The following is a 14365-nucleotide window of genomic DNA, read 5'->3' on the forward strand; positions in this document are numbered from 1 at the left end:
TTTTTTTTTTTTTTTTTTTTTTTTTTCCTGGTCATTTCAAAGCTCTTCCACACACATTTGCTTTTTTAAATTTTTTCTTTCCATTGCCCTTTCCTTTGAAGTCATTACCAGTTAATACACTTCCCCCATTCAGGAAAATGTACATACTGGCTGTCATGTTACATTGGAAGAGTTTGTCGCCAGAAAACTAGGATTCTACAGTCTACTGAATGCAGAAAGTTAAGGGGAAAATCCATCTATTTTGTATTATTTTATATCATTTACAGTACCTTCTCTTGACTCCGTGTTTGAAAGGAGATATCCTGCAGTGCTAAACCAAGATCTGTTCTGTACCGGGCTTGATAATTAATGAACTCTATTATTCCTTTACTGGGCCATCCCACAGGTGGCCTTTTAGATGTTAACCAGGGGGCCTGAAATTAAAATCAACATTTCAGTGGGCAATATTTACAATATTTCAGTGGGCAGGATTTACATTTTTACAAGCCACTTCAAAAATGTATGCAAACAGGTTAAAATTTTAACAATATGAACAGCCATGTTATGATTCAGTTGCAGTCTAATGAATTGAGAAATGAGTCACCCAGGTGGTTATTTTGATTGTCCGTTAAAAATGCATTAGTATATGCAGATTAATTTTTCCTCAGGAACGGGGTCCTTGAATTCAGAGATTGTATGTGCTCACTTGGAGAGCAAGGTTAACTGTTTGAGTGCTACACTGTAGTATCTCCCCAGTTCACAGGCCTGAGATTTGAAGCACACTGACATCTTTAGCCACAACTATTTTTTCCCTTATGTTATTGGGGTAAAACAAATTCTGTAAAGGTGAAGTAGGGGGACTATACAGAGGAAACAGGGGGGTTGATCAGAAAAATAAAGGAATGGCTATAAATAGGTTACTTTTTATGCACCCACTACTGTCAGTAGGATGTAGTCTGGACCTTTTTACCTGCAACTTTGTATAGCCAGTGCCAAATACTTTAAATGAAACAAAGCATAAGAAACTGTTCAAAGACAAGGTAAACAATCATAAATAGAGAACAGTAATTGACTTCTGTTCAGTTCTCTATTAAACTTCAATTTCTCTGTTTAAAATGCTCACCTCTTTGTTCATTTTTGCATAGTCACAAATTCTTTCAATGGAAACTCCATTGGTTTCAATTTCACATGCTTTACGGACCCAAAAATTCAGACTTTGAGTTATCTAGGGACCAATGTAAAGAAAAAATCATACTACAGAACGTTAAAGATTCTTGGCTTTGCTAAAATGAAATATAGTACACCTAGAAATTTAGGAATGCAAGAACTTTATCATAGGGAGCATCAAGATACACGTCAGAAGCTTAGATAGTCCTGGATGATACAAAGCACAAATCAAGGGCTGGTATGCAAACCTGGCTTTAAGCTTCCACTTGTACTACGTTTATCCATGGTGTTTCTCTGAGTACTTCTATCTAGAACATGCAGTCGAATAGCCTGATGGCTACTCTAAGTTGTCAGCTGCTAACTGTTACAAGATGCTGAAAAAATAGCTCAGAACTAGTATAGGGCACAGCATGTCCTGACTGTAATCCTTTTCTCAATTAATGTTCCCTTTCTCTGGTCTACTGCAGAAGGAGAATGTGTGGCTTCATGCACCCCTGGGCTGTCTGTACATGGTATACCCTGTGTACTGAGGCAGTCCTATCTGGATAAATTATGCAAGTTTTGTAGCCAAAGATTCTAACGAAAGAACAAAGCAGCTGCAATGCACCACAATGCCTGCCAAAACACTTCTATCATCCAGTGTGAAGAATTTTTTTTTTTTTTTTTTTTTTGCTGGTACTAGTGCTATTGAGTCCAGTCTGTTATAGTAGACACTAATTTTGTTTGAGCCTCAAGGTTGCCACATGGTGGCTGTAAAATGACATGCTTTTCTATGCAGCACAAATAAGCTATTGAAGTTGGTCCAAGACATTCTGAGTCCCCTAGAAACATAGGGGTGGAACATCATAGGGATGTTCACAGGTAACTATTAACCAAAGGAATCCCCAAAATTGTCACTTCAAACCCTTAACCACAATCACAAGGAGTAATATCTAAAACACCCTATGGGGTATGGACAGACATAACACTTAAAGGTTCTACACATACTTTAAAACTGAAGGGTGTTTTTAGATGTGCTTCAAGGGAGTTGCGGGGGGAGGGGCGGGAATCACACACATGCACCGCTTTAATTAAAACATCACAGCATCTCATGTATCAGCATCCCCACACATCAAAATAGTTATGGGGGCCCTTTAATTAAAGCTTGTTCAATGAGCTTTACTTAAAGTGACCCTTCTTCCATTTTGAAGTGTGAGGACACTGATACAAGGGGCCCAGAGGCTGGCTGGAGCACGCTAAATAGCATGTTCCAGCAGACTCGATTAATTGAGTCTGTTCCAATGTGCTGTTATGACTGTCGCAGCAACCTCCTGGTACGTTTACTGGCACCCCTAGACTCTAAGCATGCTATTTAACCTTCCTGGAACATTTCAAAAGCACACGAGGAAATCTAGCACTATTTTGGTCTGGTTCTCTGGGAAAGAGCTCAATGTTAGATGATGACACAGCATTCTATGTCTAGTGGCTGGTCAGTCCTCCAGGTATCCCAAACGGTGCTGCTCCTGACTACCATGCCCTGCCTCCCCACCAGCCCTACAAAATGCATCCATTCAAGGGTCTGGTCTAGAATACAGCCAGGACTCTAGTGGTTACCAAGGCCACAGTCCACAGGGGTGAAGAAGTGGACAATTTTGTGGCAGTTTCACTTGCTTGCTAGGGCTCCTAGGCAGGGAATGGGTAGCCAAGTGCTTGTGTGAAGTCCTGCTAACGGTTCCTGGGGCTGCCCCAAGAACTCTGTGGCTTTTCAACACCTGCCCTGAAAGCTATTTTGTTCATGTTCCCTTCCTGTTACGGACTTTGCAGCTGCTGGGTCCCAGGGTCATCTGGGGAGGCGGGGTAAGAGTGGAGGAGTTGCTGGGCGGGATGTGTGACCCCTGCTTGTGGTGCTCTGGGAACCCCCTAGAATTTTTTTTTTTCCTTTTTGCAAGACTTGAACTGGAAAGTGTTTTGTCAGTTTCTTTTCCCTGCAGGACCCTGTGCTGCTGATCTTGGGCTCATTTGGGACAAGGGGCAGTGGGAGTGGAGGGCTTCTCGGGTTTGGGCAGGGGGGGCTGGACACCTTGCTTGTAGTGTCCAGGAGGCAGGGTATTTCAGGACCTATCAACAACCCCCTGGCTTCTTGAGCCTCTGCCCTGGAAGCTATTTTACCTCTCTGCTACAGAACTTGGGTTCCACAGGTACCCCCTGAATGAGCCTGGGATGGGCAGCACAGGGTCTGTACAAAGAAGTGAAATTTTCAAAATGCTTTCTAAAGCAAGTCTTACAAAAACAAAAAAGGCGGAGCTCTTGGGAAGCCCCTATCACAACCAGTCTCCAATGCACCACAAGCAGAGGGTCAAACAGCTGCTCCCGCCCAGCACCCTGGCAACGCCTCAGCTACATTTTCACTTTAAATGAACCAGGGTCCATTTCCCCTCCAGGCTATTCCTGTCCCCCAACTCCCTGCCCACACTCACATCTGTGTACGCCCAGTCAGCCGCATGGATTTTAGTAAAGCGTAACAATGGTCTTTATTAAACCTAGCCAGTTTTTTTAACTTAAATGTTTTTGAGAAAAGGGAACAGAAAACTGCAACTGCAAACAATAACACCTTCCTCTTTCTGGGAATTCAGGCAATCCAGGTCTTCCTCCCCCTCTAGGGGAATCCTGGGGAAACTCCAGGCACTGACACATGGATGACATGATGGTCTAGGTACTCTATTGCCCTCGGCTGGTGTTTTGACAGCAGTGCAATCTCTAAAAGGTGATGGCTGTATCTTTTTTAGACCCTTACCAGTATACATCTCTGTCCAGGGACAACTGTGAATTGCTTCCCAATCTGTGACATTCTTGGAATAGTTTAATTGATACTTATGTCTGCGCCCCATGATGTGCCACAGGTAAAAGAAAGGGATATGAGAACAGTATCAATGTCCTAGCACTGCAAAACTCGAGAAGTAATTGGTTAATTTGTGTTCAAAAGATCCTGGGAAAGGATTGTGCCCCATGGTATGGAGGAAAGGAAAACCCATCATAATTCAGGTCAGTCAGATGTAAGGGAAGGATTCCTTCCTGATACCAAATCTTATGACCAGTATGACCCTGAGCAGGACAGCAAGACCTAAGTAAGAACACCCTACTTGTAAGAAGTAAAAATTAAACTTAACAAAACTGACAGAGTGAGTGAGTTAGCTTTCCTGCAGTCTCTGTCTTGAAACTGTGTCTATTTAAAGGTGAGACAAAATACTTCTATACCAGTTTGGCTTGTGCGTGTGTTCTTCTTCTTTCCCTAAGCTTGTGGGCTTTTGTCAGCTATTTTGTTTTGTTTGTACAGCACCTGGCACAATGATGTCTTGGTCAGTAACAAGGGTCCCTGGACACTGTGATGATGCAACTAATAAGCAGGAAGTAGGACCAAGCCATGAAGTGCTTATATTAGTGTAGGTATATTATACACACATCTTGCGTTTTTAAAAGTCTCTTTAATTAAGTTTTTATTGTCTCTAGTCATTAATCAATGCAGACTTAGTCCATCTCATTAAATCTACATCAAATATGGCCTAAGTTGTATTACTTTTCAGAAACCTAGGTTTAAGAAAACCATCTTTATTAAATAGTTTAATATTAAAACATAATGCTTTTAAACTAACATTTCCCCTTTGAAATGTCTGCATCCTAAATGCTGCAGCATTATGTAAGTGTGCCACTAAGTGAATATTTATATAGATATGAGACTGACTAGACTATCCTTTTCCAATCTGATAAAATGCTAAAAATAAACCGTATAGTAACACTTTTTTTTAAATACTATATTTAAACAATAACCATTAATATTAAACCTTATAAAACATGAATTATGAGTACTCCCTGCATTTAAAGAATTAACAGAAATTTAAAGGAAAGCATATAATAGTAAGAATAAGATTGGCTCTGTCACATCAGTGAGATTTAAAGTAAAACAGTTGTAATTGTATAGAACTTGGCCTATTAAATTCTGCTGTATTAAAATTTTTAAGATTTCACATACGATGGAATTAGGGTAAAACTGTATTATTACTTACGTTAAGTGCATAAGATATTGACAGACCCACTACAGAGGAGCTCACTGTACTTCCAGCCATCACTGCAAACAACGCAGCAAAGAAAACCATCAAGTTTCCTAGAAATTCAAGCCTGACAGCCAACCACCTGCAGTAATTGTAGCCAGAAAAACAATTAAAATGATGAATTACTTGCTAAATGTTTTTATTCTGGGATGATGATGATGATAAAACAATTAGTTCACTGTTTTTTCCATTTTTCAAAAGTAGATCTTGATGTGCTTTCCAAAGAGAGTAGTACCGTCCTTCCCATTTTAGGGACAGGAAAACTGAGGCACAGAGGAACTGACCTAGAACTGCCCTAGTTCTCCTGAATTCCAGTCTAGGGCTCCTTTCTCTAAGTTACACAACTCCCTATTGATGTGAAAAAGATGGGAGCTGACTTCCCAGTATAGCTCTGTTTTATAGTTTACTAACTTTAGGCCTCTTTTACTCCTTCAGAACTAAGCATTCCCGCTTGGATCTGTACATGACAGTTTGCTGGAGGTGGAATAAAATTCCCAATAACTTCCCCATAGGGCCAGGATTTCACTCTTAATGTTCTCAGAGTAACATACAAAAAAAGTACTTTACTCAGTTTATAATTTTTTTTTACCTGGAATGCATTTCTCATTTCTAATTAGTAGGTACAGGATCTTCCAACACTCACCATCAACTTATCTGACTCTTGTTCTCAGTAATTTGGAGAACATCTACCTGTTTTAACCAAATGCAGCTGATGCATTCAAGCAACATGAAACAGCCTTGTCTAAAATTCAGCTTTAACAAATGATCTCTTTGCATGGAATAACTTTTAAGTGCAATACTTATGAAATATACATTTTCTAAACATCCTTTTATAAAGTCACATAAAGAAAAATTAGTCACAACTTAAAATGCTCTTAAAATCCAATAGCTATTAATGGGCTTTACTGTTGTGAAATATTCTTGTCCTAGATGATACACAATTATTTCCATAAAGTAATTTAATCATGGCACATTGTGTAGGATGTAACTTGATGCAAATTCTGAAATCGGCAATCAAAAATGCTGGATAAGTATAGTACTTAAACTTACTAGGTTTTTTTTTCCTTTTCACAATGATTCTACTTCCATTTGAATTAAAATTTTATGTGGCTATTGATTCCACCCTGGGCAGGTTTTTGGTTCAAAATGTGCAATAAGTTTCAGACTGTTTATACAGTACCTATTTGAGATGACATTGTTGTAGAAGTAAACCACGTTCTCATTTACCACATCTTTATTCTGTCTAACGAATCTTTCCTCATGTCCAAATGCTCGGATTGTAGGCGCCCCCAAGAGAGTTTCACTGAAGTGGGAGATAACAGGGGAATGAGATGCTCCAGCTAACCGACGAATTTGTCGTGAACTAGCTATGTAGTATCTCTGACGGAACAAACACAGGCAAAAAAAAGTCTTCAAACTTCTTTCACACAGTCTTCAAACATCAGGAATAAGACAGAGTTGAAAATCATATAAATATTAATTTATAAACAAGTGATAGCCAACAGAGTTTTAATTCAGAGGAGAACAATGTCTGTCTTAGGATACATCTACACTAGGGAGGAGGTAAAGAGGTGGAAAAGGTCTATTTTCAACTTAGTCTAATCTAAATAGCTCAGATTAAAATAGCAGCGAAAAAGTAACCTAATACTAGTTCAGGTTAGCAGCTCAAGTTTAATCACAAGCTTCCCTTTAGGCGTGAACATGAACTGAAAACCCAAACTGGTATCTAAATTTACTCTTACTGGTACTTTTATTCATATAGGTTAGTCGACCTGAGTTAAGAACACGCCTGTTGCAACATAAGTGTGTATGTACATTTCTGGGAGGGCTAATGATACAAATAATATAATTTCCAATCATTCATGTTTTAAAACGCACAGAGACAGACAACTTTTTTTGCTGGGAAAGCTGCTGAATTGTTATTTCCCATATTTTGTTCACATATAGTTTCAAGTTTAATTTTACATTAATATAATGATGTCAGTTCTAAATTCCTTGACTTTAGACTATAGCCAATCACTTTGTGCCCCTCAACCATATTACTGCTAAAATTTTTTCCTGCTCTGAACTGTATGTCAATTATCATAAAATAAATGGTGAGAGTATGTAGCATGAACTGACCCTGGAGTAGAGCAAGGGAAACAGCGGATAAAAGGATAGGTTTTCTTAAACATTAAGTTACTGGTTCATTTTGTGGTAGTTTTTTAGATTTCTATTCTTCCATACTCTAACTGATATTCATGACTATCACCTGCAGTAATTCAAGGCTCTTGCTGTGAATTGCTACCCATGTTGTTTCAAAGCAGCACACACCCTGCTTAAATTTTTTTCATGATTGTTCTTGTTTACCCATGTTCCACGACTCATTCTTTCTTTAACAAATTATCATAAGTTATGTACTGCAAGGTAAAAAGGGGCAGGGCTTTATTTTACCCCAGCTCTCCTGCAGAAAGTGCCATTGTAGTAGCTGTTCTGCTCTTACCCTGTACAAGTGAAAGCTAATCTATGCCTATGGTAACATATCACTCTGTCAATAGCTCACATGAGATAAAAACCGTATTCCCATTTCAATCTACATGTCCATAATGAGAGGGTCTACAATAATCTTATATCTTGTATAAGCAAATAAAAGCTGGAATAGGGAAAGAAGTAACCTACAAAGAAGTATTGCGTAAGAAAATTCAACATGGGTTCAAATCAACATAGGCAGAAGCTTTGGATACTGGTGTGAAGCCTAAGATGCATTTTAGTACCAGTTTAAAAGTTGTTCATTTTTTTTTTTTTGGCATGATGGAATACCACTTGTGTTTGTAAGGTATTACATATTAATTATCTTCTTCCCCCTAAAACACTTGATTATTTAGCAACGAAAAGGCTCACTGACTGCATCTACACATGAAATGAAGGAAAAACAAACTCCAGAGCTGTTTGAGCCAGTCAGTTGCTCCCAGGTGCAGCATCTACACACGTGCTTGGGACAACAGCAATTTGAGCTATGGCAGAGCAGGTCCGGGCTGGCAGGGGTTATGGTGGGGTCCCGGCCTCTAGGTGGTTGCATTGGACAGTGGAGGGGTCAGCTGGGGCACGAGGGTGCAGAACCTACAGAGCTGTGTGGCTAGTTGGCAGCCAGGAGTCTGGCCCCTGCCTGGTCACTGTCTAAATGTGCATTTTAGCGCAGTTAATTATTCTGCTGTAAGACTGTACTGCCCCTGACAATACCATTTTATGGCAGAGTTAATTAGTTTACTGTGCCCTAATACCAGTGCAAGCATAGGCAGTGATGCCTTACTACTGAGCTAATTAGTGAACTCTGCAGTAAAGCTCATGTGTACATTAACCCATTGAGAAGAAGAGGTCTGGGTATTTTTTTAAGCATAACTTACACACCCACCCCGGATTATTATTATTTTTAATGTTAAGCATAGACACAACCCCCATTCCTAAATAATATGGAACACAGTGTTATTTCTTGTTAATAAATTAATCTACTTACTTGGATAGTAAAGTATAAGTATCCAAGGGGTATAACTATCAATATGAAGAGGGGTGAAGCAGATGTGATGACTAGGATGGTCCCAAGAACATCTAGTGTACAGTTTAACCAGGTCCGTAAGTAGTAATGAAAGCGCACATCCACCATAAACATGTCCTGTGATGTTACACATGCACAAAATAATTTTACTATCTCCTCACCCAAATTGGTTACAAATCTTTCTCTAGGAAGTGTCCTTGGCAAAGGAAATTAAACAACTAAAATATCTTAATACGCTCTTATGAATTTTGCTCAGTAAAGTTTGCTAGCAGCTTCTTGCCAGATGCCTAGCTATCCCAACAAACTGAACCATTTGAAACGAAGGCAAAGATACTTTGATGTATTCTGTGAAAGGTGCTACCTGTGAAAGCTTATACATTTCTGAATGAGTTAGTCTCCAACATACCACTCTGCTGTCTTATACCTGACATCAGACTAAAACAGCTTACTACCTCTCTCTAAAGAACTACTTACTAGGGCTGTGCAAAGCTTCGGTAGCCAATTTGATTTGGAGGAGATTCGGCAGCTGAATCTCAGAATCCAAAATAAATCGGGAGACCCATTAATATCTCTGAATCGAACTGGAAGCCTCCAAATCGTTTCAGAGATTCGGCCATAGACTGTACAGGCAAGCACTGCAGTGCTGGCAGGAGCAGCCAGATGAGCCCTGCTTGAGCCAGCAGCCCTGGGAGAAGCTGCAGCTCATCTGCCTGCACCTCCCCACCAGGGCAAGGCAGGCAGTGCTGGCAGCCCCAGGAGAAGCCACGAGGGCTGGGGGATTGTACTGGTAGCTGCGGGGAATGACCAGGGGCTGGGGCAACGAACAGGGGATTCCCTGCAGTCCCCAGTTTGATTCCTCAGCTCTCTGATCATTCCCCCTGCCCCTGCGGCTTCTCCCAGGACTGCCAGCACTTCCTGCCTCAGCCAGGGGAGCAGCCAGATGAGCCACAGCTTCTCCCAGGGCTGCCAGCTCAAACTGGGGCTTGTCTGACTGCTCTCCTAGCTGCTCTTGCCGACACTGCCTGCCTGTATAGTCTATGGCTGAATAAGATTTGAGGCCGATTAACTTCGGGTTCCAATTTAGCCAAATTAAATTGGGACAGTGATTCAAATCGCCAGATCAAATTGCTATCCCTCCAAATCACCAAATACAAAGCAAATACTTTCTACTTTGCCCAGGCCTACTATTTACCCTAGGAAAGGCTTACTAGGCTGAGAACCAGTAGATAAGGAGTTTCTCTCTCTACTTTTTCATGTATGCCTGTTAATTTCCACACCTTTGAACAATCCTTACTACTAATAAAGGCTTCATAACCCACTGAGGGGTTACACAAGCTAGATACAGAACCCGCATTACAAGAAAGCAGATTCAAGTCTTAGCTGCTTATTCATGTTATCGCTCAGAAAGAAGCAGCCAAATCTAAATAGTTGGTAATTCTGTTTGTTTTCAGATATAATGCATTTTCTTTAGGTCTAGTACACACAATAGGCTATTAGACTTCACTTTTTAAAATCAAATAATAAAAATCTGTACTAGTGCACTGTCTGTATTCAGGAATGGGGAGCATTCTTGTTATATGTAGTAGGCAACCATCAATCTTTTGGATCATGGCATATGTGTAAGGGGTCTAGTCACCAAGAACTTCTATGCATATAACTAGGCAAGAGTATGGAGGAATGGAGCCTGCCCAAGACCTACCATCCTCACTTTAGACCACTTAGACCTAATCCAAAGGCCAGACTGAGTCCAGACACTCAGTGCCTCAATGGATGTAGCTTCTGCCAGAGACCAACACATAAGAACTGCTGGTGACCTCTGCAAGGCCACATTTCTGTCCGGGTGTGTTCTCCAGCCAAGGACTACTTGCTGAATGAGGTGTTGGTTCGTTAAGAAAAACAGTCTAACTCTTTTGCAAAAATGTCTATCCCTCTCTGCTTGTCACCTGACACCAACAGGGAAGGAATCCTGCTTGATCTGCAAAACAAAGAGCACCTCACAAAGACACTCTTATGGACCCAGAGGGACAGATTTGCAGCTTTAGCAAAAATGAAGTTTATTTCCTACATATGGGGTCTTTTTTTTACCATCTTTAACTTTCCCTGAGCTTGATAAGGGGCATGTGAGCCTGAAAGCTTGCAGAAAAAGATTTAACTTTAATAAATACTTTAATAATACCATTTAATAAATGGTAACATATCTGAACCAAGAGTTCTAGATTTTTGCATTTCTTTTTGTCTCAGATCAAAAATGGCTACCAAATATACATCCCACTATAACTTTCGAGAACTTGAGTGTGTCACCTTAGTGTCCTTTTGGCATAGTTGTCTGTGATCTTTTATATGTAAAAAAACAAAAAACAAAAAAAAAATGTATTATGGCCTACAGAATTCTAATTGTTTAAAAATCAGGATAAATTTAAATTCTTGTTGATAAACTCCAGGTTTTAAGAGAGCTGCATGTGCCTTGAATAACTAATGATCACAGCTATCTGCAAAATTTTAAAGAGCCTCGGCCTGACAGAAACATATTCTATATCATTTTTCAGACTTCTTTCAACATGGAACAGTAGTTTAGTATCTGGTATTGCTTCTAATTACTCTATTTTTAAAATCCTTACATGGAGTTAAAGGTGCAGTTCTCTATTATGCTTTCAAAAATGGGAAACATCTTTAATTTGTTTCTTTTCTTTACCTTTGTGAATCTGTTGATGATTTGACCTACTGGATTAGTTTCAAAGTACTGGAGTGGAAGGTGCAGTACACTGTCTAACATCTGATGATGCAATACTCGAGAGGCAGAAAGAGATCCCCGGGTGATCACATATGCACCATAACATACTAGGAGACCTTGAGAATAAATAAAAAAGAGTCTCAGGGTTGTTTGTTTTTTTTTTTGTTTATCAGTAAGTTTTGGTCTCCTTGCCAGAAGATCAAACTTCAGGCTGGCACATTCACTGTAATGCTTGTTTTCATCCAAGCATTTATTCCCAGTGTGTTAATCTTACTAATTCAACTTCAAAGGGAAGTCTATTCTTCTGTTCACATATATGTAGCTTTCATATTAACCCTAGCTGTGATATCACCATTCATGGAAACGGACAGTCCATACCACCAATAAAATAACAATTCCTTGCTACAACAGTGCTTAGTTCCAAGAACAGTCACACTGGTAGTAGTTAGTATATTTTTTTCTTCCATTTTGTCTTTTCAATCCTTCACTTACTTTGCATTTAATTTGCATTAGAAGTCTTTAGTCTAATGTGCACTCCCCATTATAAAATATGGCCACTGTTGTCTGTCATTATCTTACAAGTTGCAATACTGACTGTAGGCTTACTAAGCTATAAAAACACTCAGGCAACTAGACTTTGAAAATACAGAGAAAATATAATGAACATGTATGCTTAACCTTACCTTGTATTAGTCCCAGAAGACCATAGATGCCGAGTTTATTGTCTCGTAACTGTTTCCATTCTGACAAGTCATTCATTTGTTCTACTTCTGCTGTCCAGGTACTAAGCCACAGATTTTGTCCTATGGCCAATGCATTTTGACCTAAATAAGCAGCCAGGCTTAACCATATCCAGAGCCACCCAAAGGCTTGCAGATATTTCAAAATAATTGACATTTCCGTCTAAATACAAGAGAAACAGGAGTTATTTATAGAAACTGTTAGGGGTGCACCAATAGAGATTTTGGGGGTTGATACCAATAGCCGATTTTTAAGGAGGCATATTGGCCGATACCAAGCCGACTTCTGATATGCAGCCTGGCAGCTTGAAGAGCAGTGTCTGGCTGGTAAGTTTGTTGTGGTAGAAGGGGCGTTGGGGTTTGGAGGGACAGATTAAGGCCCTTGTGGTGCAGGAGGGAGCGAGGCAGGGGCTGGGGCAATTGCTGCCCAGCTGGGGTGGAGCGGGGCAGGGCACGGAACGGAGCTGCAGTTTGTCTGGAGGGACAAGGGGTCCAGCTCCTGCTGCTGCGCACACCCTGGGAGGCATGGGGGGGGCATGTGCCCCAGATCTGTGAGGGGTGGGGCAGCTGCCGCTGTGCGCTGGGACCAGGGCTGCTCGGGGCTCTTCCCAGCAGGGGCTGGGCTGGGCTGCAGGCACGGGCGGTGCTGGGAGGGGGCTATGGGGAGGGCTGCAGCCACCCCAAAATTGACCACAGCCCTCCCCCCCTCAGCACCACCACTGCCCACCCTGAGTACAACCCAGCCCAGACCCTGCCAGGAAGAGCCCTGCACAGCCCCGGCTCCAGCCTGCCCTGCACAGAACCAGGGGCACATGCCCCCCCAAAATGAGCTACTCACAGCTCCATCCCGTGCTCTGCCCCAGCTGTGCAGCCCCAGCCCCACTCCCTCCCTCACTGAGGGGGCTTTGATCTGCCCCCTCCACCCCCGTTCCCTTCCACCACACCAGACTTACTAGCTACACGCAGCTCTCCAAGCTGCTGGGCTGTGCTCCTCGCTGCCTATGTGCTGCGCTGCAGTTGTGCTCATACATAGGGCATTTATCTGCCACATTATCAGTCACATCAGACTGATTTTTCGATACAGTCGATTTTCTTTATATTGGTGCTGATCTGATATTGGACCGATACACCTCTAGAAACTGTTAAAAGTTGAACCTACTTTATGTTAAAGGATTTTGATGTACTTTTTCAGATTTTATATTGTGAAATATGATAATTATAAATCCATAAAACCAGTATTTTGGCACTCTGAATATCAACTTCCCCCAACACTCCTTACCCTCTTAATGGCTTTTAAGAGGCAATCTTAATTCTGCTATTTCCTAACTTTGAACTTTAATAATTAACTTTTTAATGTAGGGAATTTCAATGCAACTTCTTAGAGATTATTTTTTTGAAAGGAAACTGAAAAGAAACAAAGAAAGTAAATCCCAAACCTAGCACACTGATACTTGTAGTTGTTATCAAGATTGAAGCCTTCAGATACACTGCATACATCTGAACTGAACCAATAGAATAAAAGACAGCAATAATAGGTTGTCATTCTTTCTTGTAGTTTTAGCACTAGATGGAGGTGAAATACTGTCAGGGGTTTCAAAGGTATTTTTCCTTGTACTTACACTGCCAGTAGGAACTGTTTCTTTCTTCATTGGGAATGCTTTCTTTTGATCCAAGAAAGAACTGGAAACAACAATGCTAAATAAATATTACTCATCATATAAATCAAGAAAAGGTAACACAATTATCTTCAACAAAAACATGGATGATAATAATAATAATGTGAATTCATCTTCCAAGCAATTCATAATTGTTAAAATAGCTGGGTGGCCAGGCACTGGAACTAGAATACAGTGCTTTAAGTGTACAAACATACAATTAAATGTGTCTGTACTATTAGTCTGTTTATTTCATAGATTTCATAGACATTAGGGCTGGAAGGGACCTTGGAAGAGCATCAAGTCCAGCCCCCCACCTGTTTAGCTAGAGAGCAGCATGGATTCCAAAGATTTTAGAACAAAAGCCTAGATACTTGTGTGAAAGAGAGCCAAGGTGATGCAAGAAGTCTGCCTCCTATCTCACCCAAAATCTAGCATGATATGTGCCCTCAGTGCACAAGCTGGGGACAGATCTA

The 14365-nt window shown here is 40.7% G+C and overlaps 1 protein-coding gene across 2 annotated transcripts in view; it reads right to left on the reverse strand.

Moving 5' to 3' along the window:
- The window catches only part of LOC109302861 (multidrug resistance-associated protein 1-like), an 87568-nt gene that overhangs the window by 7716 nt on the left and 65487 nt on the right, over positions 1-14365 (reverse strand). For both annotated transcript variants that reach the window (XM_019524764.1, XM_019524765.1), the window contains 8 exons: positions 13854-13914; positions 12178-12397; positions 11456-11610; positions 8725-8880; positions 6412-6611; positions 5187-5313; positions 1103-1204; positions 270-413 (listed from right to left, as the gene is read on the reverse strand). In XM_019524764.1, coding sequence (XP_019380309.1) covers positions 270-413; positions 1103-1204; positions 5187-5313; positions 6412-6611; positions 8725-8880; positions 11456-11610; positions 12178-12397; positions 13854-13914 — 1165 coding nt within the window. The remainder of the gene's footprint in view (positions 1-269; positions 414-1102; positions 1205-5186; positions 5314-6411; positions 6612-8724; positions 8881-11455; positions 11611-12177; positions 12398-13853; positions 13915-14365) is intronic.

This window comes from Gavialis gangeticus, unplaced genomic scaffold (genome assembly GCF_001723915.1).
Source record: "Gavialis gangeticus isolate Ggan-Ray unplaced genomic scaffold, GavGan_comp1, whole genome shotgun sequence".
Taxonomy (NCBI): Eukaryota; Metazoa; Chordata; order Crocodylia; family Gavialidae; genus Gavialis; species Gavialis gangeticus.